Raw genomic sequence first — 27992 nt, 5'->3', positions numbered from 1 at the left:
TCTCTTGATGGTCAGAGTAAGAGCAGAAAAATGTAGATTTGAGATCATAAGAAAAAACTCAACTTTGGCCAATTAAAAGATAAAAATAAACTCACAATTCACAGCATGGAACTACAAGTCACATTTATTGATCACCGAATAACGTTCTGACCACACTGGAGGGTTTGTATATAACAACTTGTTGAACATCTTCCAGGTACTGTAGGTTTGCAGCTTCCAAGTGGTTAAGTTCTTACAATGGTCTTTATTATTAGTATGTTGTTCTTCTTATTTATAGCTATGTGTTTGTGTTTTTTCTGAGACCAGATATGTTAAAATGACATCACAGAGTAAATGAAAAAGATAAAGAGGAGAGTGGAGGTTGTGGGGATGGTATTAAAAGGTCAACTTGCATAAGCATATGTACAGTAGCCAGTATAGCAGTTTGTTTCTAAACAGTAAATATAATGCATTGTTGATGTATGGATTTGAAGAGAAGTTGTTTGGAAGGACCTGCAGCAGTGATGCACAGTAGGAGGCATGTTGCTTAATGGCACTTAGACAGAGACCACTGTAACATTGATTTAACAAAGTACAGCACAAAAATATGTTATTCTGTGTGCAATGAATTCAAAAGATTAACAATATAACATGGTAACAATTTATAAGCAGCATGGTCACTATATTTAAAAGACATATTCATGTAGTCAAAAAGGTTTTAAGAAAAGGAACCAAACATGGCCATTGACAGCTTATTGTGCTTGTAAGTTACAGGTAAGTGTGAATGCCAAGCTTATATACTGTAAAATAAATCAAATGAAAATCTTGATGTAACTTCTGTTTCAGGTATGGAATGTAAGTGAATATGCAACCAGTAAAAAAAAAAGTGTTGGTGATGCAACATTTCACCATTTCGACAGTATTACATACTTTATACTCTTGAGTGCAGGAAGGCAGTTATTGTATCTGAAGCATCTCTGGAAACAATGAGTGAAAACAATGAGCGCTGATGTGGTTTTACGGGAGAGCTGAATGTGTTGTCTTCGTCCTCCTATTATGTAACATATCTGTCATGTTGTCGGTCTCTCTTGATGCAGCTTTGTGCTAGTTTGCCTTTCACAAGTAGCACCTGCTCAACTTGACAGGATTTTGATTCAGAATGGTAAAAAAGCATGCTTTGATAGATAGATGTGTGCCTATGTGTACATGCTTGCATTTGTCACAAGGAGAGAGGGAGACAAATAGGGGAAGAGCATGGGTAATGAAGTGTTCAGGAAAGCAAAAAATAATAATTTTCAAATATAGAAGGCATGATGAATGCCTTATTTGTTGTATCTAGAAAGTAATATGCCTCACAGACTATGCTATTATGCATGTTCTGCCTTTCATTAGTCTGTCTGGTTTCATTTATCGATCCTGTCTGAATATTTATTGAAGGAGACAAGGTCAGAGAGGCATAATAAGACAGGAGAAAATGTCACTGTGAAATCTACCCTTAAGGTCTCTTCTAATCTGTGTTTGGTCTAATCTTTTCTGATAATGTGCAAACTTCTTGCAGAGTATCAGCTGAGAGTTCTCTTGGCTTGTTTTTGCATGTAAACAGTATTTACAAGAAGCATTCATCAGCTAAAGCACATGTACATACTGTATATTGTGCAGTTGTGATTGACAGCTTTCACTGTCAGTATTGGGATGCATACAGTTGAGCTGCATACATGCACACATTGACATACAGTATTCTGTTCATAGAAACACTCATCCTCTGATGTCCTTTTAGAGACTGGGCAGAGATAATGGTGTTTGTGTTCAGTGCTTCTTTTGATCATTGCTGGGAATAGGGGCTATTCACCAATACCGCCAAAAAACAGTGCATCTGCTGCTACGTCTACATCCTCCAGCAGTAACACTCTCCTCTTTTACAAAATTTTTACAAAAAAAACGACATTGATGTTGTTCAGCGGCTGTGTTCTATTGATTTGTTCCATGGTTTGTTTTCTGGGTAGGGCTCAAGACCGGCATGTGCTTTGTCAGATTACCATGAATCTCATACAACTGATGTTCAAACAAAAGCCTTAAACTTTGTCCAGCTATATAAGCTCTTCATCTATATAACCCTGAAGTCAAGCTTTAATGTCAAACACAGCAAGCACAGCAAGATGAGGAACCAATACTATCAGTCATGTAAGCTGACCTTTCAAAAGAGAAAATGCACACATTGATTGGCGCACTCACTCACATTCTGCACACCCACCAATCAACACACACACTTCTTCACTTTATCCCCTTTCAATTGGACTGATGTCAGGTCTCCGACTTTGTGGTCGCTGGCTGGATATTCTGGACTTTGGAAAGCGTGACTGGCACCTTTCCCTCTCCAGGGGTTGGTGCTCTCATTATGGGGGTACCTGTGATAAAAGCAGTATTTCAGTTCATACAGAACAGTGAACAGCATTCAAAGTAACAAAAATAACCCTCAGTCTTTGGCAAAATTTACTTTCAACATTCATTCCATAATGTATCAGGAGGAACAGAATGAAACTTTACCAACTGTTGCATGCAGATCTGCCAACCTCTCCTTAAACTTCTGCTGCAGATACAGTTCCTCTTTGGAGTAGCTTTTAGCAAAGGCAGACAGCAGGAGACCCACGGCCATGGAGGTGCCTCCCACACAGAACAGCACAGCACCAGTCAGCTTACAAACATCCAGAGCACGGTTGAAACTGACAGCGTGGCTGTCGAAGAAGAGGACAGTTGCTTTATAGCCTTAATTAGAAGTGTAAGATCATAATTTGCTCAATCAATATGTGTGAACCTGAAAACTCAAAAGACGTTTCACAATGTAATTTTCAAATAGTACAAGGTATAAACTAAATAGCAAATAAGAGTATTGGGTCAGGATGTACAATCTACACCTACAGCATAAAAAACCTACTGCATGTGTGTTCCACTAAGACACTGTGCTCTCTCTTATTGGCATGTCTTGGAAGCAGTGTTGTGATTTGACATAAATGCAAATATAGTTCAGATTACAACAGTTAATTTTCAATCCATGATATAGCTGTTGGATGACATCAATTCCCTTCCATTCATATACTGTATTGTCCCTATACCTGTCAACAAAAAGTAGATCATCTTCGCCAAATGCTTCGATCCTGGCTGGAGTGGCATAACCCACCATGACGACAATGAGGCCCGCAAACAAAATCAGGGTTCCAAACGCGAGACAGACCTGAAGTGAAAAAAGAAACCCAAGTCATGTTTTAATTGCAGATTATATTGCTTGCAGTTTTTTCACTAGCACTTGCAGAATGACTATCCAAATAGCAGCAGGTCTGAGCAAGCTGAAGGTTAGCCTCACCTTCCAGAGTAAAGAGCTCCACCTGCTAGGCGATCTCTGAATCTGAAAATCTTCATCACGTTCCCAGATAGAAGCTGTGCACTCCTCATAAAACTGGATAACAGATAAAGAAGATATTTTTAACAATTCAAACATGGAAAATGAAACCCACAAGAGATCTTTCAAAAAGTAACAGTTGTGATTGTGATATGAGACTCAATCATTTAAATTCAGAATCAATTATCTCCTATCACTTTGTGATAGGAGAGAATCGTTGATATTTCCAGAACACCGACTTACCTCTCTCTCATGTATGGGTGTAATACAGTATGTGTGTTTGTGTCTGTGCTGTACCTGGTGTAGGTAGGAGCGGACTCCATACTGCTGGTAGTTCCTGCTGGCTTGCTCACCATACTCCGACCCACAAATCTCTGAGCAAGAAGTCATCCTTCACATCTATCTACCTGCTTGAGGACACACACACACACACACACACATACACGCATGAACGCCTGACTGCACACTTGCATTAAGAAACCACCCACAGAGTTTGCAGACAAACTCTCTCCAGCTTGTACCCATGCATATACATGTACATACACATACATACATACATACATTTAAAAATTCATACACACAAACATGTACTGTACCCTCACACACACAGCCAGAAAGTTATGTAACAATGTACTGAAGGCATGGGTGCCTCAGTACATTGAGATTAATGATGCATTCTCCTGCTCTGCTGTTATGAAATAAGCCATGAAATATTATATCAGCCGTCCTCATTAGATTTAATATTGTGTCAGCTGAATACAGAGTGCTGACATGCACAGAATTAGTGTGCTTTTCTCTTTATATTGTTTTTCATACAAAAGTCACAACATTAACAACCTTTTTTTTTTTTTGCAACTTATTTGAGCAAGTAAAGTAATATATTTTGCATTATGTTGTATGTAAGCTTTCATGGAAGATATAAATTAATATAGGATATAGGATTTAGGAAGCTTGAACCTCACTGACCAACAAAAATAACAATTATTTGTATTATATTTTTTTACAAATAAAGAAATATATCTCATAATGTTCATGATATTCTATGTGACATCTAGTTTTAATGTGTTAGTTTCTGTAAAAAATAAAGTGTTTCTTAATGGATCAGTTATGTGCAGTAGAAACTCATTTACACAAACCCATGTGTTTTTACAGAACTAAAATGTTTCACATAAAGCTCATTATCATAATATACATAATTTTCATCATGTACAGTACTGTGTATTATACCTTCCAACCTTTCTTCATTTTTTGCTATAGCAGTAACTCTTGCATCCTGAAAAAATGATCATGAAAAGAAAACATCTGCTCTGAGAAATATTATGTTACTCACACTTGTAATTCCTCCAGAATCTGTTTGCGAATCATTTCATAGCTCAGTGCCTCTATACAAACACATAACAATGTTTCAAGTTCTTGTCAGCTAGCAATACATCTCAACTGCTGTCTCTGGTTTCTGTTGCACTGCAACTGAATTAGACTGAGGAACACAAGTGGGAACAGTAACACCTTCATTTACAACATGTTATTGTTCAAGTGCAGCATTGTAATGAAACCAATTGTCAAAAGATCATGCTCTGACGATACACATGGAAAATAGAAGCCAAAACTGCCTTAACCTAATAGGCAATAGGTGTAATTGAAGTGACTTCAATAGATTAAAATTTGAAATAACCAGCAGCTTAATGTTCTTTCTGTTTTATTAGGACAAGTAAGTAAATCAGCTAGATCTACAAAAGTAGTGCTGGTTAAACCCCTCTAGTAGGTCATAGTAAGAGAGAAAACACATATATAGGACAATTTTAAGTACATCATTATATCCTTTATTTCTAAAAGCCAAAACCAAATAATATACTTTAAAACATTGATTTCTATCTTCTAGGCTTCAATCTTGTAGCACATTTGGTTGATCTAATCAGGGAGGCATGACTTTTTAGGCTCTAATATTAATTAAGTTGTACAAAGAAAATCACTGGCAATTGCCTTATTTTTGCTTGTTGCTGGCAGCTGACAAATTTATATGTAAAAATATCTAACGATCCTATAAAGGATTTTCCTGTTTTCATTAGTTTGATCAAATGTTATCAGTTTTTTAGTCAAACGTAGAAGTTTCAGAAAAGTGGGTGGGGTACCCAGCTAACATGTTGTTATTCTGTCCCACCGCACTTGTCTCCTTATGATCTGAACTTCCTTATAGTTTGAGCATCATATTTCATGTTTGACCTTCAAAACATTAGTCTGACAAAAACAAATCCTAACATGAGGTCAGCTTTCTAGCTATTTCTGGAGCTTTCAACCTCATCTCACAGTCCTCCTCCTGAGATGTGGTTGGAAATGCAAATCCTTGTAAATGTGTGGAAAATGAAAATGTGCATATAGGGGATGAAAATTATATTATCTGCCTCGTTTCTGTAAATTACTAAACATGGATTCACAAGGTGTACTATGGGATATGCCAGGGTCTCAACCAGATTACATAATACGGATATGATGAGTGAAATGATCCATTAACATGAGGCACACTGTTCCCTGCTACCTCATATTAATCACATTACTGCTTAATTTGTACTTGCTAAAGACTCTCATGAACATCTGGCACTGCCCAGATGCTGTGAAAGCCTCTCTGTACCCATATATGCATATATTCAAGAAAGTTTAAATATTCATCATCCAGCCAAATAATAAAATATGGATATATGAGAGTTTGTTTATTATTAACTGTCTCTATAACTTGGCAGATAATGAGAGTCTAAAGAGCAGATCTGATTTCTTTCCACCCAAACTCTAACCTTGAGTTGGAAACATATATAATGATATTTAAGAAATTTCTAAATGCTGTGTATTTTTTATTGTCATATTTTACATTATAATACATTTGAAACAACATCAAAGTGGTGTCATGCTCAAATAATTAGGCTAATTAGTGCGCTTGACCTTATGTTGACCAGGACAACATCCAATCATAAAGAAACAGATATTCAACTAAACATAAACATTTCACTGCAAGTCATTTTCGACAATTCCTGGAATAACTTGAATTGGAGTGTATAAACTGTGACTTACTTAAAGCAATACTTCCCAAACGAACTGTGGTATTACAAATGTTAAGTTCAGATTAGGTTAACAGCTCACTGATATACAGTATAACTCTTGTAACGTATATCCTTTCTTAACCAGGTGTATCCTGTCGTATTGTGACGTTTTTCCTCATCCACATCACATAAAAGCAGCTGTAGCTACAATAACACCAAACCATCCAAATCAAACAAACTAAAAGAAAACATCTCGACCTACATCTTAAATCAACCTAGGTTTTGAAAATAAATAAATAAATAAATAAAATCATCAAAATCAAGATAAAAATGCCCAAACTGTTTATCAACCCTGCTAAACAATACATCCTATCAACCGTTTAACCGGGAGCTGGCCATGGTGCTGAACGCCATTATTACCATCCAGCTCTCAGCACAGCAGGAAAACACACAGACGTAAGATGTGACGCCAGTCTGAGAACAGACCTCATCCATTCGTCCTCCCAACCCCCCATGAGACGTAAATAGACACACAACACGCTTTTCAATTAAACTTAGAATGATGGACTTTGCATCAAAGCCTTTTGACTAAATCCGGGCGACTGACGTGAAAAAAAAATGTAATCTTTGTGGAAATGTAATTAGCAGGTAGACCACAAGCATATGGAAGTTTCATTACATTTGATTTGGATACCAACGCCGAAACAATTATACATAAATATTGAAATCAACGACAATTAGGTAATTAGATAAAGGTAACAACACAAAGTTTAGTGCAAACGTTTTGTTCGACCATTTTTCCCACATGGAAGCGACTTCCAGATGTGCAAGATGAAATTGTGTGCACAGATGATGCCGCTGAAAGAATCTATGCAGGAAATATGGATTCCCGGTAATTATTTGCAATGGCAACAATGAAAGGCAGCTGCCGTAACGTCACAAATATTCTTGAAAAGCATTAAAATCGCAATTTACCTGTCATTACCAGCTCGGAGAGTGATCACTCGCTGCTGTTCCCTCAGCCGGGTCCCATCACTCTACAGTCACCCTTCTCTCGCTCTCTCTCTCTCTGTCCCCCCCCCCCCCCCCCCCCCTCTCTCTCTCTCTGTCGTGTCCCCACCCCCACCCCCACCCCATCTCTGCCTCACTTTCTCTTTTTTTCTATCGATGATTCAGATTCGCACGCTGTCTACTGCGCAGGCGTCACATCCATGACAATATATGATTCAATGACGAATATAAATAACCAGACAGAATGGTTGGAAGCACTAGCTGAACAGAAAGACGTTCATTCAAGATTAAACAGTCATGACGACATAGATGGATAATGGATGAATGAATTAATGCCTGACTGAATGAACACATAGATAAATAGATATGTTGACATGTTTCCATAGTAACAGATAGCAAAAACATTTATTGTTTCTCATGGGACCTGACAATGACAGTGTCAATGGAAATAAGTCCATGGACAGGTACAAGCCTACATAATGTGTAAGACTCGATCACATTATTTACAGATTCTTTATGCTGAAATGTACTTACACTTCTTGGATGTTGCCCCTATAAAGGTCCCTGTGAATATCACCATAGTCCCCTGAATGTCGTTACCTCTTTGAAGTGATATTTTATGTTGTTATGTCACATTGTGACACTTTTAGAGCTATTACATCAAGTATCAGTGTTGACTCTGATTGTACCATTTTAACTCACTGATGCAAATACCAGACATGCGTAGAACTTAAACCTTGAATGACGCAGTTAGTAGCTCAAAATAAATTGCACATAAAGCCTGGCTCAGTGGGATGTAATGCAGCAACAGATTCACAAATGAAGACCTACAGTGAACAAAGCCAGAGGAGAAACAAAGTGAGGGTGGAGGGAAGGCATCTGAGTCATTCATCCAAATCCACAACAGGTACACACTAATGCGACCACACACACACAGAATTCCAGTCACATTCCAGTACAGTCTATTTTTAGCATCGTCAGTGACGTACAACGTTGAAGGAAGTGTTAGACGCCGCCTCAGTGCTTCTCCTGAGGAAGGTATGACCTAATGAGAAGAGCAACATCACGACTCAAATACGAAATCCCCATTCAATAAATAATGAGAATGAGACTGCTGCTCAAAGTTGCCTTCGTCATTCTTTCATTCTGAGTCAGTACCTCTAAATGAGAGAAACCTTTTACTTTTTCACTTTTAAGCACTGTCAGCTGTCTGACCTTCATAGCTTCCAGGTAATATCCTTGTGTGCTCTACTGTAGTGAAATAAAGAGTAGAATTTTTTTTTTTAACAATTTCATCACCACATGTTAACAAGTTAGTTCTTCTAAGATTTAGCCATCAGGATGTGGGTACAAAGAGTAGTTACAGGGAGAATGAGTTGTGATTATGTTTTGTAAGTTTACACGTTATGTAGTAAGATTTGATTAGTTTGAAATTGTGAAGTGGTATATTGTGAACCCCGGTATTATTTCAGATTATCAGAAAAGGGTCCCTCTGAACAAAAACCCATTTAAGGACAAGCTAGATCTAAAGACTGGAACTAACTTCACTATACTGTGCAATAGAGGGCCACACATGAATTCACTGTAAGCAGATCAGTTCCACAATTGTTTGACATTATCTTTTGGGAAATGTTGGCTTATTTTGTATCTGGTTTTTGCAATTTAATTTCAGTTAAATAAAAAAAGGCAATGATTAATTATTATTTGCAACATTATCCCAGCTAGAAGGGAATGTTCACACAACATTGGCTAACACTACCTACAAGTTCTAATAATGTTTTAAAGAAATTGTTTTAATGTAATGTTCAAAGAGCGTTTTAAGGATGTTTATCATTTCAAATAATGTTCCTATAAGGCTAAATGATTTAACATTTTAACTGCCCTTCTGAGGATGTTTTGAGGACGTTGTTAAGGTAACATATTATAGAATGGTCTTTTATAAAACATTCCCACGATTTTACATGATAACAAAGGAAGAACATTCTCACTGCAACATTCAGAAAATGTTTTCAAAGAACATTTGGGCATAATGTTCTAACAGTGTTTTCATATACATTTTTAGAATGCTTTTTTAGGATGAAAACATTATTAGAACATTACATGTAACATTCTCAGAACGTTTTTAGAACAAAACATTTCTAGCTGGGATTGCCTCTCTAAAATGAGGCATTCCCACTCGCACCTTTGGACAACATCAGTCAACATTTATTAATCTACAGTGGCTTTTTAGAGACAGAAAAATATTTGTAACACTTTATCACAGACACAGGGGGCTGAGCAGGTCCAGCAAAAACAGTCTTCACTTGATCAAAAGGCAGTATTTCAGTCAACAGTTTGTCACTCTTGGCAAACCAAAGTCTGGCAGAACCGAATATAGGCAGGACCACTGTGGCAATGTGGAAATTTTGGCAGAAACTCACTGATAACAGTCCTACAAATATACTGAGGCTGATTGCAAAGAAGGAGCAACTGGGCTGACAAGTGACTAGGTCAGATGAAGAGCTGAGGTGAGAAACTCAAGAGTGACAACAGGTGTGGAGGGGCATATCTGTGTTAGTAGGGATATCAGAAGAGGTTGGTATGCACAAAGTATTAGCTGAACTAGAGGCAGTAGAGGGCAGAGAAAGTCGGAGCAGCTGTCGCCTTGAAGATAATCTTGAGGATATTTCTAAGAAGACGAGACGCTGTTATGTCTCAAAGGAGGAGTTGTGTTGCTTTATGCTTCAACTGAGTATTTCATTCTGCCTGCATGAGGACAGGTGTCATTTATTTGATCAAAATTAAGAAATTATATCCAACTTCATTTAGCTGTGTTAGATCACCAGGTTGTGTTGCTCTGTAAAATTGTTTATCATACATTCCAGATTGAATGAAAAAGATTTGTAAACAACAAATGATGTTATGTGGGACATTGAATTTACTGTTGGATAACTATATTTTACTGTATTCTGTATAACAATTGGTAGCTCTGGCCTTTGCATGGCATTGAGTAAGTCAAGACCATTGTGTTATAATAGAGTTAGACTAATACCATTGGTGAGTGTTTCAGCAATGACCACGCATCTTACTTTCATTTACCGGAGTGGTATGTGTTTATGTGTTTTTGTATATTTTACTGTCTATGAACCACATACAGATGATGATATGCGAAGGACTGGGGACCCATTCAAAGTGTGTCCCTGCCTTTTACCTGAAGTATGTTGTCATTATGCATAGATCCATATAATCATGAATAGGAATAGGTACAAAACAACTATAAACAAACAAACAGTATATTGTTTGGCTGAAGTCACATCAGTGATAATATGACATGTTTTCCAATCATTCTTTCATTCTACACTGTTAAGTCACTGTGAGCCTCTGACACAAGGGCCTTTTTGCATCTTTCAAAGCTCTTGTGTGTTATTGTTTCTTGAGTGGTTTTGTGGTGTATTTTTAGACACCTTAGAAGACTTTTCACGGCATTCACTTAACTAACAATTGCAGACACATGTATTCTTGTGTTCAATCACACAAAACAGTGCACACACACCACATACACTCGTACTGTAAAAAACAGGTTTCACAAAGGACTTGAGAGTATTTAAAGAAGAAGAAGAAGAAGATACTTCATAGTGAAATGAATGTTCTAGACAGGTCTAATTAGAGGAAATATTTCTTTTGTATTATTGAACCACTGGTCACACTTAAATCTAAGTTGTACGGTACTCCTAGAAGCATATATACTTTAGATTACGGACATGTGTTTAAATTAGCTCGAACAGTAGTGACAGTGTTTGTGAGGCGTGCCTTCTGGCCAGAGAAACTAATGGATCTTTACAGTCCTATTTTTAAGATGAATTAGATGCAATAAAGTATAAGACATGGAAGCTAGAATGCCCTATGTTTTATATCAGAGGAGTTCAAATCTATGTGTTATTGGTTAACAAAATAATCTGTATTGCCACCTCCAAAAATGACTTGTGCATTATCACATTGCAGTATACTAATACACTTTTGTTTGGAGGAAAATGTTGTTATCTCTCTCTCTTTTTCTCTCTCTCTCTCCTACTCTCTCACTCTGTGGACAAGCTGAACATCTCAGAGCAGAGCGAGGCGGTTTCTATGGCGACGTGAAAAGGTCACCTTCAGGAAGTTCTCTGTGAGCGTGTGCAGAATGCCAGTCGGATAATCAGGCTTCCTGTAATGAGTGATAACAGACCACAGCTCATTAGAGAGAAAAAGAGAGATGGGATGGGGGGGATCGGGAGAGATTATTAGTCATAGAGCAAAGAAACAATAGGACATTTATACTAATGGCATGCTACACTTACACAACGTGTGTATCTCTGCTATGCGAATGTGTTGGGCTCACAGGCTGTTAAGATGCTAATCCCACATGCAACACAATAAATGCGAAATGCAGTTTAGTACATTCAAATCATTCATACATCATAAAGTGGTAAAATTCAACCACAGTAGGTGTCTAGCTAACTTGGTAAAATCTATTATCTCAAAAAGTTATCTGCTAATATTTGTGTCATGTAGGACTTATTTGCCTGGTTGGCAGGACATTTGGACAGAGACTAGAGGACTTAACTGCCATGTAGGGCAATGTTACCTGACTGCCTGGCAGGACATTGTGACCTACATAAACAGCAACACTGCTGCTACATTGCGACATGAGACATCTCTTCTGTACAGTTGTATGCCAAGAGCTGATAAGAAAGGCATTACTAATTGGAATAAACATGAGTATAACCAACACAAGTTTTACTATGACCAAACTTATTTATTTATTTTAAAAATGCCTGGTTTAACATCTCTTGTCCATGGTTCTTTTACTAGACCATGAGAGTATGCCTTGTTTTAATCCAAAAGTACAGCATTGGAAATCATTACAGAAAGCACAGCACATATATTTGTCATCATTATTCTGTCAAACAATCATTAAGTTTCTTTTTTTATTTAGTCTGCAGTCTACTTTTTGGATTAAGTATGTGTATGTTTCCTTTAAGCGTGTGATTTGTTTTACCTCATGCTTATGCTTTAAGTCAGACCTGTGACTCATGACTGACTGAAAACAATATCCTTGATTTTATTGACATCAAGTCAATAAAAGTAAGTCAAACAATATTCCCAAGCCCCTCTCCCTGAGATTCTGTCCATCAAAAACACAAAAATACATCAAACACCCACTGAGAATGAGGGCTGAATCTGTTCCTGACATCCTGTGCACCCATACAGCATCTTCCACCATAGTACACTTTATGGGATGTAGTCATGAGACTTAAATGTGGATGGAAACAATCAAACAGTAAACAATGTTTGACATTTGTAAGCATTATAGATTGGATGTTGATTCCCTTGTATTTCAACCCATGATCTAACAATACTACACAGACTCAAGCAACTGGGGGTAGATTGTGGTACGAAATAACATGTGTATAGTATTGAAACCATCGTATTTTTTGCCACCTTCAAGTTGTTTCAAATATTCATAAAAGAACAGAACAGTATGCATGTGTTTGCTAGAGTTTAGAGTCTCTGTGTGTCTGTGCAGGTTTATAGATATTCACATTGAACAATTATTATTTTTTAACACAATCTGAGTGACCTATTGTCATGTTTGAGAAAGGTTAATTTACTTATGTGTGCATCTTAATTGTCCATATAATTATCTGGTATATTTACAACCACTCTTGAGTAATTTTATGGAGAGAAAGTTTAGCAACAAATAGACAAGCCTAGTCAAGTACTTAGCACTGGTAACATAAATGCATATTTTGAAAAAAATGAAAAAAATCATCCACAAAATTACAAAAGATAGCCATTAGCCAGGAGACAATGGGCGATGAGTGGGATCTTTGTGTCATGAAGACTACAGAATATTGGACAAATTTGATTATATGTTCTCTGATAATGGATCCAGTAGGCACAATATTATGGTGGCAGTGATGTTGCAATAAATGAGATTAACTGATAAATCACTGAAGAAACTCTGCCCAGCACATAAATTGCTGTTCATGTGCCATTGTAAACACCAGCACTGGAGTTACAGAATAACTTCCTGCTAACAAGGCTGACATCTACTGGACACCACGGGTTCTGCATCAACAGTGAATAAATGCTGCAAGGAATTAGTTTAGCCACATGAGCATGCCGTTTTAATTATGTGTTACCCCATATTTGTCACAAATGTTTAATCTAGGAAATGTGGCTTATTGTACTGTGTATTGTATCTTATGTCGGTGCAGCTTTCATAACAATCAACTGAGTGCAGAAATAGAACACATTCTGTGCAAGAGGTGTATGGTATAAAATCTAAATTAGAAAATACTGAAGCTGAAAAATGTAAGTGATTTATTTATTCTCTTTACATAATATCGAGAATAAAGGCAGGAGGGTAATACTGTAATTACAAACTGGGCATCTTAGACTGAATGTATACTACAACTTCAAGATTTCTCAGTAAATGGTAATGGTTTGTTGTGGCTTAACTGCATCCAAAGGGTTTATCAGAATCTGTACTCCCAATCAAGTACACATGATTTTGGCTGTCTTGCAATAGCCCTCTCTTGTATTTTATGATAGATGAGAGGGAGGGACACCCGATCTATCCATCTCAAGAAGCCTAGCCTTGGTGTTGTTGTCCATTCTTCATCTTATTGATTCCTCTGTCATCCTGCCATACCAGAGCTGGAAGCTCAGACTTTCCACTTGGGCCATGCTGTATTTCATAAACCATTGACTTGAGGGGGCAGAAATGTGTCGATCCAATGGAAGTGATCTTTCTCTTTGGGACAAAGCTGTCAAAGTTATAGCTGTGCAGACATTAAACTGTGGCAAAAATTGTACAGTCTGAAAGAGTATTTGTATATGTGAAGAAGGATCTGAATAAAACCTTTATTGTGTAATTTAGAAAAATGACATAAGAGGTCAGCTTTAGTGAAATTAAACAGTGTATATTAATCTTTATCATTCTCATGTACCTTGTATTAGAATAATGGAGACATCATACCAGAGAGCGAAATTATTCAACATCTTCCAGTCATACTTGAAGAATCTGGGACCAGTGCTCTAATTTCTCAATAATTAATTCAGTCTTTTAAGTAAATGAGAGCTCAATTCTCTTCTAAGTCACATGAAAAAACCATACAGATAACTGTTATGCAAATTCTATCGTAATCCTAGCATACTGTATGCTCCCCCATCACTAATGATACCCATATAATAAGACTGTGACCAAAGGCTATCTGTTTTACTTGGCCTTCATCAAATCTAGTTATGAGAACATAGTGCTTATGTTTCCTTAAATTATTTATTAACAAACTGAGAAGCTTCAGGGGGGATACAGAAAATCAAGTTAAAATCGTAAAGCCACAATTTGGGATTTCTAGACAGATGAGTCATGTAAATATTCTAGGGTAGGGGTAGGGAAATGCTGATATAATTTAATTTTATAATGTTTTTCTTTATTATTAATGTATAACAGCATTAGACAGCACTTGGGTTTCCAATACAAATTAAACTTTAATCTGTGTGCTATAAAATTGTCAAGAGCCAGTTTTATATTAGTATAGATTTTCTTTTATGAAAACAGGAGCTCAAGTGGAAAATATAATTAAATAACCAGGTTAAGAAAACCTAGGCAGAAAGGAACAATACATGAATCCTCTTAGAATATTTTGGGATCATTTCAGAACACATAACCAAAATGTAAAAGACTGTGCAGCCATAACACATGTGTGGGTGTAAGGGAAATACAGGTTATGTTAAATATACTTCTGTGACATAATGTTATATTATGGAAGGCCCTAGTAAACTACTTACTTGTGATTTCCTTTAATGGGAAGCCCGGAAGAAAGTAAAACTTCCTGTTTGAAATATATGTCAGTGCACTTGTATTAAACATAATCACATATGTACATAAATAATGGAAAGTAATTTGTTTAAGCTTTGTGACAACTTTCTATCTACAGGCACCACACATACACACACACTGAGGCTATAGCCTGGTGTTCCTACAGTGATCCTCAGCTACCCCCATATTTTAATTGTATAATTTCAAACATTTGCGCTGAGTGGTCATCAGTCACTGGTCTATCGGGGTTGATGTATGGTTCTGAGCTGTAATAGTCTCTGCTTTGCTCTCCAGGCACAACATCGCTTATGAGAGACACACTTAACAGCAATTAATCATGCTGGATCACACCCCACAGACTCAGACACACACCACTTCCTATTGTGTTTTACAAGCCATTTACTGTAGGTGAGCATTGCCAAAAAAATAAATGTTTGCCAAATTACTGTAATCTTGAAAATAGGTAGGGCAGTGATTCTGGCAGTTTGTGGCTGCACATGTGCTGCACATTCAGATACAGTAAGCTTCACATTGGCATATTTACAGTATATAAGTGCATTTCCATGTTAACATCCAGTTCCCACACCCATGTACAAAAAATAAAGTTTTTATTGAGCTAGTTCCTCACGTAACTTGAACCTGAATGGGACAAACTATTGTACTTGCAACATTACACCTGCCTCACAGTTGGTTGGACAAAGTTGGGATCAGCTGGATTTTAACATGATACACACTGTAGTACCTCTCAAATCTACTGCTCTTTTTGTATTCTGTAGTTCCATCTGCCGTTCAGTTTACACTCCTCCTCAACCCCCTCTACTTTGGTTCCCATCCCTTCTCTTTCTCCCTGTGTCTCTGTAATTGGTCATTTAAATGAAAAAGCATCAAATTGGAGGATTAGGAGTGCATGTCTCTCCCTCTCTTTCTCTCCCTGTCTCTCTTTCTCCCTCTCTATGTGTCTGTGTGTGTGTGTGTGAGAGAGAGAGAGAGAGAGAGAGAGAGAAAGAGAGAGAGAGTCCCATGATGATATGGCAGACAGTCTCCAAGGGATGTCCTTAAGAACAAAAGCATCTGGAAGAGGCCTCCTTTGCTCACTCTCTGTTACCGTGGTTACAGGCTGGCAGCTTGTGTGTTTTTGTGTAGCATGAGAGTCTGTAATGTAAGTATTTACTTTCTTGTGCTGCTGAAATATCCAGAAACAATTTTGTGTTTTTAACATTCATGATTAAAATACATATTTTTAAGTTCCAAGATGAGACTGAGATTCACAGTTTAGGTTATAATAAAATTGCTGTGATGAGAATTAGGAATGGATTAGAACAAATGTTAATCAATGGACGACACTCAAAAGTTTAAACATGTATTTGAGTATGTATTTGTGTGTGTCTGTGTGCATAAAAGTGTGTGTATACATGTGGATAGACAGGCCGACTGGCAAGCAACTGTCACCACGTGGCAACAGCCAACCACGCTTCACTTCTGGCCGCGCCAAGCTCTCCAATTACAGAAGCCAGCGCTGCCAAGAGCCCCTCTTTTCCTCTCAATAGACGGGATGACTGGGCTGCATCCTCTGACACACACACATACACACACACACACACACACACACACATGCCTCATTCCCCTCCTCTCTTCTCGTGGTGCACCTGCCTCCCTGCTCTCCAGGCCAGCTCAACTCCTATCAAAGGAGCTGAGCTCTTTTCTTCCAGAAAGCTAATCCAACACCTGTCTCCAGGCTTTATACTGGGAATAGAGGACTGTGTGCTGTGTGAGTGTGAATGCAAGGGTACAGTGTGTATTTGGGACTGAGTGGAGGAGAGAATGTGTGTTTTTGAGAGGGGGAGACAGTTTGTGTTTCTGTGAGATCAAGAGCAAAAAAGAAAGTGTGTGACTCTTTTGTGTGAGGATTTGAGAATGGACATATGGAGACTACAAGGCGGACTGTATTCTTTTCACTGGTAATGGAGTATCAAAGGACATTTTGGGAATAGATGGGGTTTTATTTTGCAGGGGGTCAGATTAGCAATGACACAAAGAACAAGAGAGCTTTCATCATATTGTGAATAACACCCACTGTAACTGTTGAATGTCTGTGTTTTTGGCAGTGACAGAAGATATACAGTTTATGTCCTGAACACATAATGTTACAAAAATAAAAGAAAGAGGCATTAAGCAAACATCTAACATTGCACAAAGAGTAGACTACAAATCTCATAGTCTCTCTTAACATTCCTAATTCTTTAAGGGATTTACTTGTCACATGAGGGTCACTCAGTTACTATGGTGGCAATTCCAGTCAGGGTTGTTCATGACTTTTTAGCTCTGGGCCCATTTCACTCTCACCTTGGATTTGAGCCACTTTGAGTCACGCTACCACTCATGTCATATGGGAACTCAACAGTAACGGACCCTAAATTGTATCCCTAGAAACCATGATGGTAAGTGATGAATACTACTCTGTGTACAGAGCATGGATGCTGTTCTGGTCTTGTTACTCCATTTAGAAACATGGTGAGCCATATTTGCCATTTTTTACAGACTTTAATTTAACAGGACGACTCACATCAGGCCTTCTGAAGATTCGCCTCCAGCAGCAGGGGTCTCTCAAATTGGAAATTGGAGGTAAAATAAATCTAAGATTGCTTCCCTCCCTGTAGAGTCCCAAAAATGGCTGCAGGGGAGATATTAGAGAGAGGGCTGAGAAGGAGGGTTAGATGGATTGAAGGCGGGGGCAAGGAAGAAAAGAGGGAGAGGAGAAAAGAAAGAGCTGAGAAAGGGTATAAACATGGAAGGAGAGAGAAAAAATGGAGAAAAATGTTGAGAGAAGGAGAGAGAGATAGAGTTAATGGAGCTTTATTCACTTTAGCCATCGGGGCCTGAAATAGTCATTTTACCAGCAAAGGGCTGTGTGTGTGTGTGTGTGTGTGTGTGTGTGTGTGTGTATGTGTGTGTGTGTGTGTGTGTGTGTGTGTGTGTGTGTGTGTGTGTGTGTGTGTGTGTGTCTGTCTGTCTCCACCTGTGCATGTCAGTGAACATGCATAGGTCTGGATGCATGTCTGTGCTTGCAGATGTATCATGGATTTCACAGCATGTGGGCATATACATGGGTTTATACTTTGTTATATATTACTCCAGTTGTTAGGGGAGCGCAGTGATTGGATACATCTAACCGTGGCGTGCCAGAGACCCATTGAATATGTGTCGCTGAAAATGAAACAAGGTTTATTTGAATCAGACTTGCCAATGTGGCAGTCACTGATCGGTCACACTACACATACATGAACACAGCATTGACAGTGTTCCATGGTCTAGACATGTCCTTACATGGAAACTACCAGTTAGATTTTAATCTGAATGTGTTACTAGGTCAAGTCTCAGAGATAGCGCGATGCATGTCCAATTGATTTGCCACAAGAATGAAAGATAAACTCACGGCCATGTGATACAAAATTACAGTCTTTACGGGTTGTCACACAAAACTCTGGAATCCTTTAAGGCAATTTTTCCAAATATTATACTGTATGTAACATTTGACTTAAAACCTGTTTTATATAATATTCAGAAAACCTTTTTTGAGGCACATTCAAAACACAGTATTGTCATACTGTACATAGACAATGGCAAACAATATGCTGAACAAGCTTACAGTATATGTTTTCCACACTTAGGCAACATTAACTGAGTCAACTAGTCTAAAAAAGAATGACAGAAAGAGACACAGATAGATAATATAAGAGGGTGAGGGCTGCAAGAGTATTGTGATCTAACAGTTTTTTAGGTAACTATGTCATATAATTCTGTATAATTATATTGTTCTATTGGTACCTATGAAAAATATTGTCATGTAATCTATAGATCATATTCATGGGCCCTGGAGGTTTACTTTTCACACAGTGTACTGCACAATTGAGAAGACTGCTAATTTTCTGAGAGCATTCATGCTCCCAGGAGGATAAACCTGTCAAGTTTTCAGTGAGCCCACAGCCCATTCTCTATAGCCACCCTGTCTCTTAGAAATTATGTTTATATACTAGGCATTTGTTTTCTCAAATACATTTTCAGGGAAATGTACCACACAGGCTACCACACAGAAGTCATACAGTGGTGGTTGTTGGATCATGGGCATTCAAAGCTCAGGGTTCACATCCTGAGTCCTTCATGTGTGTTTAAGGAACAAAAGCACTTTGGTTAAGGTTAGGGGAAGATTCTGATTTTGGTTAATTAATGTTTAATGTTAAAAAGTGAACAATTTGAGTCTCTGGCTTCAAATCACTGAGGGATGTCTAAGGCCAAAAAAGGTAGAAATGTCAGTATGTTGTTCATTGACATAGAAAACTTGCCTATAAGACAAACTTCATACTCAAAATGTTGATTTTAGTCATCTTTTTACCTGCTTCTCATCCTGTTTTCCAAAGAACTCTCTGGACCTTAAGGCAGTTATGATGTGATGGTAAAAGAGATTTGGACTTTGAAATTTGGATTTTGAAACTGACATTACTTCCTGTTAGTAAGAATAGTAAAATTGATTCCTTGATTGGTTAAGTAGGCCTATACTATTTTGCATTTTAATCCACAAATACATGTAGAGAGTGCTGACGTCATGGCCAACCTTAAGAACAAAGCTTTGCACCTGTAGTCATTTTTTTTCCTAGGGGACAAGCTAATTCCTATGGAAACAACATCTTTCTCTTGATTACATTAAAAAAAGAAAAAAAGAAACTCAAAATAACCTTGCATTTAGTGTTAAATTTTAATATTTACCAATTGTCGCCTTGCATCTGATTATGAGATGATGTGAGATGAATATTCACGCAAGAACACACAAATTAATTCCTTACACTACATAGTATATTGAACACACTTTTATGCCCTTCCTCACACACAAACACATGTTCCATCGCCAAGTGCCTTAGAGGTAATTTATACACGTTTCCAATGCAATGAGATTATAACTGTATCATTTGGTACTGGGTAAGCAGAGCTGGTATAACTGGAAATATGATGAAAATGGAGAACTGGGTCTTTTTCTCACTTTCAAGCACACACACACACACACACACACACACACACACACACACACACACCATCCAGGCTGTTAAACTCATATCAGCAGAGTCTCACTGGATTAGCATATCTGGGTGAGATAAAGAAGCAGACGATGGTTACTTAACTTTGACTTACTGTCCCCCATCTGCCTCTTTCTATCTCTTGCTCCTGCCGTCTGACTGTCTTTGTCATTCTTTCTCCCTGTATAGCTCAATGGGTTTTTATTCTCACCCATGCTCATTCTGTCTCATTATATGACTAATTGTCTTTGTGTCTGTCTTTATATTTCTTGTGCTGTTGTATCTTACTTTCTCTTGTGCTCTTCCTCTCTGCTTTTGGCAGATGGTGATATCAATGAAAGCACATTCGTATGACAATAAATTTCTTATCATATTGCATCCACCATGAGGCTGGGCATTATCTATTTGTGCATTTAACTGGTTTGTCTGTCAACACACACTACTGACACTGCAAATCAAGGACATCTGGCAATAAGTGAATTTATGAAGTCCACCAGCACACACACACACACACACACACACACACACACACACACACACACACATATATATATATATATAGGCCCAAAAACATGTATACAACAAACGTATAGTAGATAAGATATAATAAGACACTTAAAGACACACATGTATATCCATAGTCACATGTACAACACACATAGACACAGGGATAAACAAAGTACTCCATGCTCAAGAAATGTCACGGGTATGTACATGAGATAGAGGACCATGACATTTTATTCCAATTTTTGGAATTTTGGATTATCCAGATAAGGATGAGATGGAAAAATGTTGCATGGTGTCTACACAGCATATCAGTATGGTTATGGTTTAAATGGGATATTTCTTACTCCCCTAGCTTTCATGCATGTGTAAAATACCAGTTACTTTTGCTTCTTTTGCTTCTTTTTTAATGTTATATGGTTTACTCTATGCACTACTTATTTCAGTAATGTACAGTTACATTATTTACAAAATATATGACTGTTTGCAATGAAATAACACATTATTACACATTTAGATGACACATTTAGATCATAGTAATCAGTCCTTCATCTTTTAAAGACATTATTTAATGAATTTAGGAGTAACTCACTGGTGGATGCATGATAAATTAGCACTTGTTGGTACAAAGGGTAAGTCTTCTGAATCACTGTGCCCATCTTCATAATGTTAGCCTTTATGTCACTAAGACTTTAGGTCAATTAGATCACCTCCATCATGGCTTAATAAAATATTGGTATTTGAAAGTCTAAGTCAGTGTGAAGTTAACCTTCCCTGATTGCCTGATCTGAGCAGACTTTATTCTGTATCAGAGCTGGACATTACCAATCACCAATGATAATAAAATCAGCCCACATTACATTCCACAATTTCACCTTTTGTACAATCTGAATAACAGCGATCCATGGACATGAATGTCCCGTTTGAATCAATAGCAGTTCAAAATTTCACAGCCATACATAATCATAAGATTGACCCAGGAGTGATGGTTAAGAAAGCAACTGCACTGAAACTTATGAATCTCCATTTTGGAGTAAATTAGTGTTTTCATTTGTCAGAGCCTAATGGTGCTATTAGGCAGCTCATTGGCATTTGCTGCCCTCACAGAATGAATTCACACATATGGTTGTTCATCCCAAAAGGGGGACACACGTGTATCGACACACACACACACACGTACACAAACCTTTACATAGACACACATACAAACAGTCAGTAGTACATTTGGCAGTACTCCTTCAGGCATAATGATAATTTATTCAGTTCACTGTCACATGTCACTGTAATTGAGATTTGCTTGCTACTGACCACCCATACTGTCTGTCCGACTGAGTCTCGGGGGTAAAATAGTGACTATAGATGACGCTGGATGCTAGTAATTCAAACAGATAGCTACTTATTAAAAAGGGTATACAGGCCTGTTACGTACATGCATACAGGAATGTGTTTCAAGGCACACATTAATGACTGTGGATCCTGCAATGATACAATAATTTCACCGGATAGCTGCAGAGTAAAATATGCATGCATATACAAACATGATTACAATAACAAAACTGTCCATGTCTACATGCACACACCTGTGCACACACACAAACAATAATGACTGTAATAATTTAATAATTCGGTTGGATAGCTGTGCAGTGGCACAAATATACATGGGTGTGTATGTAAATGCATAAATAACACTCTAACTCACCATCACATACACACATATAAACATGACAACTTCCATGGCAACAAAGGGAAGTCGTTAGTGGCAGCGTGAAATGATCTACAGTAATTTTACCCAATGATGTAATTCCCAGTGGAGTAAACTAAACGCAATATGGAAAGCAGTGCGTTAATGACAAATTGTGGTGGATTTACCATTATATTTAATAACTACTATTTTATAAGTAAAAATAAGTTTCCCTCCACCCACCTTATTTACTGTCTGTATGCAATTGACAAGATGTGTCTTGCCTTGTCTTGTCTTATCCTCACATCTCTTCAATTCCTTCTTCTTGTCTTCCTTCTTTCCAATTTTAAGATACCCATCTTTCCTCTTTCTCACATCTCACTCCATTTCCTCCTTTCCTTCTCACACTCTCATTCCTTCTCTTTACCTTCTCTAATTTACCTCAATGACGGATCCCCCACCTGCCTCAGATAATAAGATACTCCCCCTGGCCTGCGAGACTCATTCCCTTAGCATCCATCACTCCCAGAGTCACATTACTGCCCTTTACAAGCACCAGGATGTTTTTCTCCTTAATTGTAGCCGTATACATACCTCACCCCCCAGTAATAATAAATGGTCTTGTCCTCCATTATGGCCATTAGGGAACTCACACTGAGAGTAGCACGCCGCCCACAGTGAGGAGGGCTTGTTTTGCATCACGGGTTGTAGCCAAGGAGTGGAAGAATGTCCCTGCATTCTGGAAACACATGTTAGGGTATTCAGTATCTTGACTACAGCATGGCACTGTAGAGATGGTCTCTTTCTCTTGGCTCCTCTCAAGCTCTGTTTCTTTCTCACTCTTCCAGACAGTCACAGAAGTAAATAGTAACACCAGGTTGGACATTAGAAGAGCAAAGGAAAGACTGAGTCTCCAGGGATTGGGCAACATTATGTGTCTACAACCAGATGTCTCACAGGCCAACACACAAGACACAGGCCAATTTCTATCCATGAAAAAGAAAGTACCTGCTTTGGCCAGAAGATGGCAGTATGCTCCCATTATATTCCAAACAGCAAGCGCTGTACAGAAATACAGAATGCCTCAGACAAAAAAAGCATTCAAGATTAGATGCACAATAGGGCTTGAATGAAAAGGTAGAGGCTGAATAACTGACTGCCTAAAAGCTTATGCTTTTTCTGTTCTGGCATTTATGTGCTGTTGGCAGTATGATCATGAAAACATCTTGAAATGCCTAGGCAATTAACTAAATCTGGAAAACAGAATTTTTGATTTAAGGTAATTATGTTACATTATAGACTCATAGACTGTTAGTATAGTTCTTTCTGTCAAACTTTTATTTACTGATTGAGCAATAAATCAACAATTGAAAATGTCATTTGAAAAGCTGAAAACACACATCAGGATGCATTTGTGATTTTATGCTTTGCTTTCCATGGCATAGACCAATTAAATTACAAACATAAGTAGTTCATTGGTATTGGTTTAATGTTTTTGTTTTTTGGGGTGGTGGAGGGGTGGGGGGAGACTTGCCCTTGTGGCTGATGGAAATTTATGAATGAAGTCAGTGGAGTAGTAACAGTACATGTCTGAAATGTCTTCATTCTCCCATGAAAGGAAACTCTGCACTTGTGATGTAGAAAACTGGTGATGTCATCCTCTCCTGTGAAGAGGAAACAGGTGCAGCCAGGAAAGGATGTGGTGTCTCGGCATATCGTGTTGCATTTAACACACTGAAGTGTTAAACACATCTGTGTGTTTAACAGTTCTATCAGATAAAGTCTGTCAGATTCCAAAGTGTCTTTATGTGTGAAGGCAGTAATCAGCCATAATTTTGCTAATAGATATACAGATGGGTGACAAATTAAAGGAAAAACCGGTACAGGTCTGAATGCTTGACCCCCTACAGTGAGGGGATCTGGTGGCTGTATTATGCTGTGGGGGGCATTTTGCTGGCATGGTTTGGGTCCACTTGTCCCCTTAGAGGGAAGGCTCACTGCAAATCAATACAAAGTTGTTCTGAGTGATCACCTTCATCCTATGATGAAATATTTCTATCTTGATGGGAGGGGTCTCTTCCAGGATGACAATGCCCCAATTCATAGGGTACAAGGGTCCACTGAATGGTTGATGAATATGAAAATGATGTGAATCATATGCTATGGCCTTCGCAGTCACCAGATCTCAACCCAACTGAACACTTATGGGATATTTTGGACTGACGTGTTAGACAGCGCTCTCCACAACCATCATCAAAACACCAAATGAGGGAATAACTTTTGGAAGAATGGTGTTCATCCCTCCAGAAGAGTTCAGAGACTTGTAGAATCAATGCCAAGGTGGACTGAAGCTGTTCTGGTGGTACATGGTGGCCAAACACCACCATACTGAGACACTTTATGTTGTTTTTTTTCTTTAATTTGTCACCTGCTTAATAGCTTGGAGGATCATCACATCTCTTAATCTGCTTTTTTTTTTTTTTTTTTTTTTTTTTTTGCATTTTTGTTTGTTTATTTTGTGTTTTCTTAATGACCCAAGAACCACATCAACACAGTGAATTGCTCTGGATTCATTATATCAGTACAGGATTTTTTTGTAACTACTCTCATGCTGGTGGTTCTTGTTCCAATTCTGGATGTCTGATAAGGTCCCATTTTACTCACATTTTTCCTTAAGTGTTTAGGGGTTTTTAATATATTTCTCCTCATCTTCTCAGAAAGCTTGCTTTGGGGATCTGTTGCTGTTTGGGTCTGTAAAGCCCATTGAAACAACATATATGATATTGGGCCATTCAAACATTTAGACATTTACATCATGTCAAAATCCAATGGGAATAAAAAGAAAAAGATTTTTTTTTTTTTTTTTTTTTTTTTTAAAAAGGTGACTTTTGACACATTTTGTATTAATTTTATATATACATATATATATATAAAGTCCAAAACTACTTGGTGTTGTGTCGTTTTTTTCCTCTTTAACAACACCCTCACTTTCTTTGTAGATTGATTTCATGTGTTACACTGAGACATTTTGTCTCTTTTTCAGCAGTCTGCTGTCATGTCTGTCGCTATATGTGCCTGATACCAACAGGCCAATTTACAGATGGCAACACAAGAAACGGACAAGGAAATCATTACAGACAGATTCATAAATATCGGCTGCTCTGTTTCTTTTAATGGTCAGGAGTCAGAAGTTTAAGGTATGGAAGTCCTGGAGCTAAAAGACTCAAGGATAGATCAATGTCAGTCGTCAGGGGGAATGAAAGCCAGTCTGCTGGAAAAAGGGGAACGGAGGAAGGAGCTTCAGGCACTGAAAAGTCATATCATAGAGTCGTCAGGGTGGGCTGTGGTGGTTTCAAATCATGAATTCTTTAATGTACTAAGTCCAAATGGTCCCCTGTGCCCCCACAGTGCCATGCCTGGCAGTCTGAAAATAATTGAGGACTTGAGCTGGAGAAATGGGAGGGGTGAGTAAAGAGAGGATGCGGGACAGGGAGAGGAGGAAGAGGGAGAATGAGAGAATGAATAAATGACAGAAAGAGAGAGATGGAGACCCCACTCTTTACAAAAAGTACCTTACCTCTACACTTACACAGCTCTCTTGTGACTCTGGGACTGTCATTCGTTCGGTCCTCCTGCCCCTGTATCACTCACACTGATGATAAAGCTCTGGTGGAAGGTGGAAGGTAATCTAGTAGCATTTCAGGGAATGGACCTCAGAGGAATACTTCTTTCATCTGAGGTTATTAATCGCAACGTCCAATCACCTCGCTCGTAGATCAATAGCACGGTCCCGTGCTAAAAATGAAGGCATGAAAAGTGATGCTGAAGTATAAAGTATGTGGTATATGTTCTCCCTTAGCAAGTTTACTGCTGCCTGGGTCAGTGAGTTGATGCTGTGTGGCCTTTCAGATCATCCTGAACGAGCTGTTCAAGAGGTCTGGTTTCTTAAGGACTCAAAACTGCCTGCATGATACACCTAAATTGGGAATTCACTGTGTGTGTGTAAGTTTCCCTTTTACTTTACCGGTTTACAACAGAAAGAGTGAAAGAGTGTAATAGCATTTGTTTAGTAATGAAAACTGCTGCACTGCTGCTGCAGTAAAACTGAGGTTCTAAAGCCAATGTTAAAAACATTGCTCTGAGTAGCAATACACAATCAGTGCTGTTTGGGAACCTTGATAATTGCCTTTCCTGGTTTCTCAGTTCAGTGAGTACTGGCCACTAACTCTCTTAGCTGGTTGGGTGTTCATTAGAAGTCCTCATTCAGTAGTTAGAAGGGATATGAGTTTTCAGCCAGCCCATTAAAGGCCAAATGTCACCAATTTAACTGTGTGCAAGGCTCATAAAAGAAGTCATGCATGCTATTGATGTTCAGTACCTTTCCATTCTTCATAACGAGCTGCCTGCACAGAACTGCGGAGTGTAGAATGGATATCTCTGACTTTAAACGCATGGATAATGAGTGTGTCTATTCCATTACAATTGCGTGTCTGTCTGTTATAGATAGAGAATTATATTAACCCTTGTTTTTTTTCTGATTAGTGCTAACTTGGCTTGACAAAATATTGCTGCACCAAAATAGCACAGGAAAGCTACCCTATATCCCAATTTGCACTGTGCAAATTGTTGTTTATTGTGCACATTTGTTACAGGTAGTATCTTATTTTCACCTTTATTTCTTCATAATAACATATTAGTGTTTCACCATAATCTTATTACCTATTATCCATTTGATACAGTAATATAATGTGTGCGTTTATGGTTGCAAAGTTGTGTAAATCTTAAAAACATTAGCAGGCAACACACAAATGGATCCTGCAACAACCCAAACACACTTACTCCATGTGTTCAGCATGAGGGGACAAATAACCCACATCAGCAGGCCTCTCAACATACCCACAAGGGGTGGAAGAAAGAAAAGGATTGGGTTATTCCAAAGATGAATGTGCCTTGCAGCTTTTGGGCACACAACACAAAACCAGCGAAAGGGAACATCGGCATCATTTGATGAGGCATTCCAAATGTCTCGGGGGAACTGAATTGCCAGGGGCTAAATGACAAATATATGTTGTTGGTGGTAGAGCAACCGATTCTGCTGGCTGCCCTCAGGTGCTCTGTGGCTGCCAGCACTATTCCATTTGTCCTTGAAGATGTTGGCTGAAAATGTTGTCATCTGCTTGGGTTGTCTCTTTTGTGCCTAGTTTGTCCATACACTGTACTCTAAATCTCTCTACTCTCAGTGTTGGGATTTGTGAGTCTCACTACTTTAACTCCCTATGAGACCGTCTTTCTTTCATTCTATCTTTACTCCTCCCTGTCTCCCTTTCTTTCTTTACATCTATCTTTGAGGTTATCTAGTTTCTCTGCCATATTTCTCTGTATAGTACATGATTATGAAAAGATAGATGAGCAAAAATACATTTCTACATGAGACTATATAGTCCCCAGATTGTTTTAATTCTGTGAAAATACCTTGTGACTACAG

At 38.2% G+C, this 27992-nt stretch overlaps 1 protein-coding gene across 2 annotated transcripts; it reads right to left on the bottom strand.

Annotated features, from left to right (window-relative positions):
* Nucleotides 1-108: 108 nt before the first annotated feature.
* nrsn1 (neurensin 1) lies at nucleotides 109-7472 on the bottom strand. Of its 2 annotated transcripts, none has more exons than XM_067602102.1 (6): nucleotides 7378-7472; nucleotides 3671-3780; nucleotides 3338-3430; nucleotides 3090-3208; nucleotides 2524-2711; nucleotides 109-2384 (listed from the first exon to the last, which is right to left on the bottom strand). In XM_067602102.1, exons 2-6 carry the CDS (start codon nucleotides 3761-3763, stop codon nucleotides 2281-2283), a joined length of 597 nt encoding a protein of 198 aa, XP_067458203.1. In that variant the 5' UTR covers nucleotides 3764-3780; nucleotides 7378-7472; the 3' UTR covers nucleotides 109-2280. The 2 variants fall into 2 exon arrangements, with proteins under 2 accessions (XP_067458203.1, XP_067458202.1); XM_067602101.1 differs by having other exon boundaries at nucleotides 3671-3783; nucleotides 7378-7467.
* Between the last annotated feature and the right edge of the window lie 20520 nt (nucleotides 7473-27992).

Source organism: Thunnus thynnus, chromosome 10, assembly GCF_963924715.1.
Source record: "Thunnus thynnus chromosome 10, fThuThy2.1, whole genome shotgun sequence".
NCBI lineage: Eukaryota > Metazoa > Chordata > Actinopteri > Scombriformes > Scombridae > Thunnus > Thunnus thynnus.
Note: the sequence above shows the minus strand (reverse complement) of the source record. Positions and strands in the feature narration are given on the sequence as shown.

Bases quoted from the DNA above. Each gene is read 5' to 3' on its own strand.
- nrsn1 (XM_067602102.1), bottom strand. From the start codon at position 3,763: ATGACTTCTTGCTCAGAGATTTGTGGGTCGGAGTATGGTGAGCAAGCC. The intron at 3,209-3,337 runs GTGAGGCTAACC...TTTTCACTTCAG, and splicing joins GGAGCTCTTTACTCTGGAAG to GTCTGTCTCGCGTTTGGAAC. The intron at 2,385-2,523 runs GTAAAGTTTCAT...CTTTTATCACAG, and splicing joins AGATCTGCATGCAACAGTTG to GTACCCCCATAATGAGAGCA.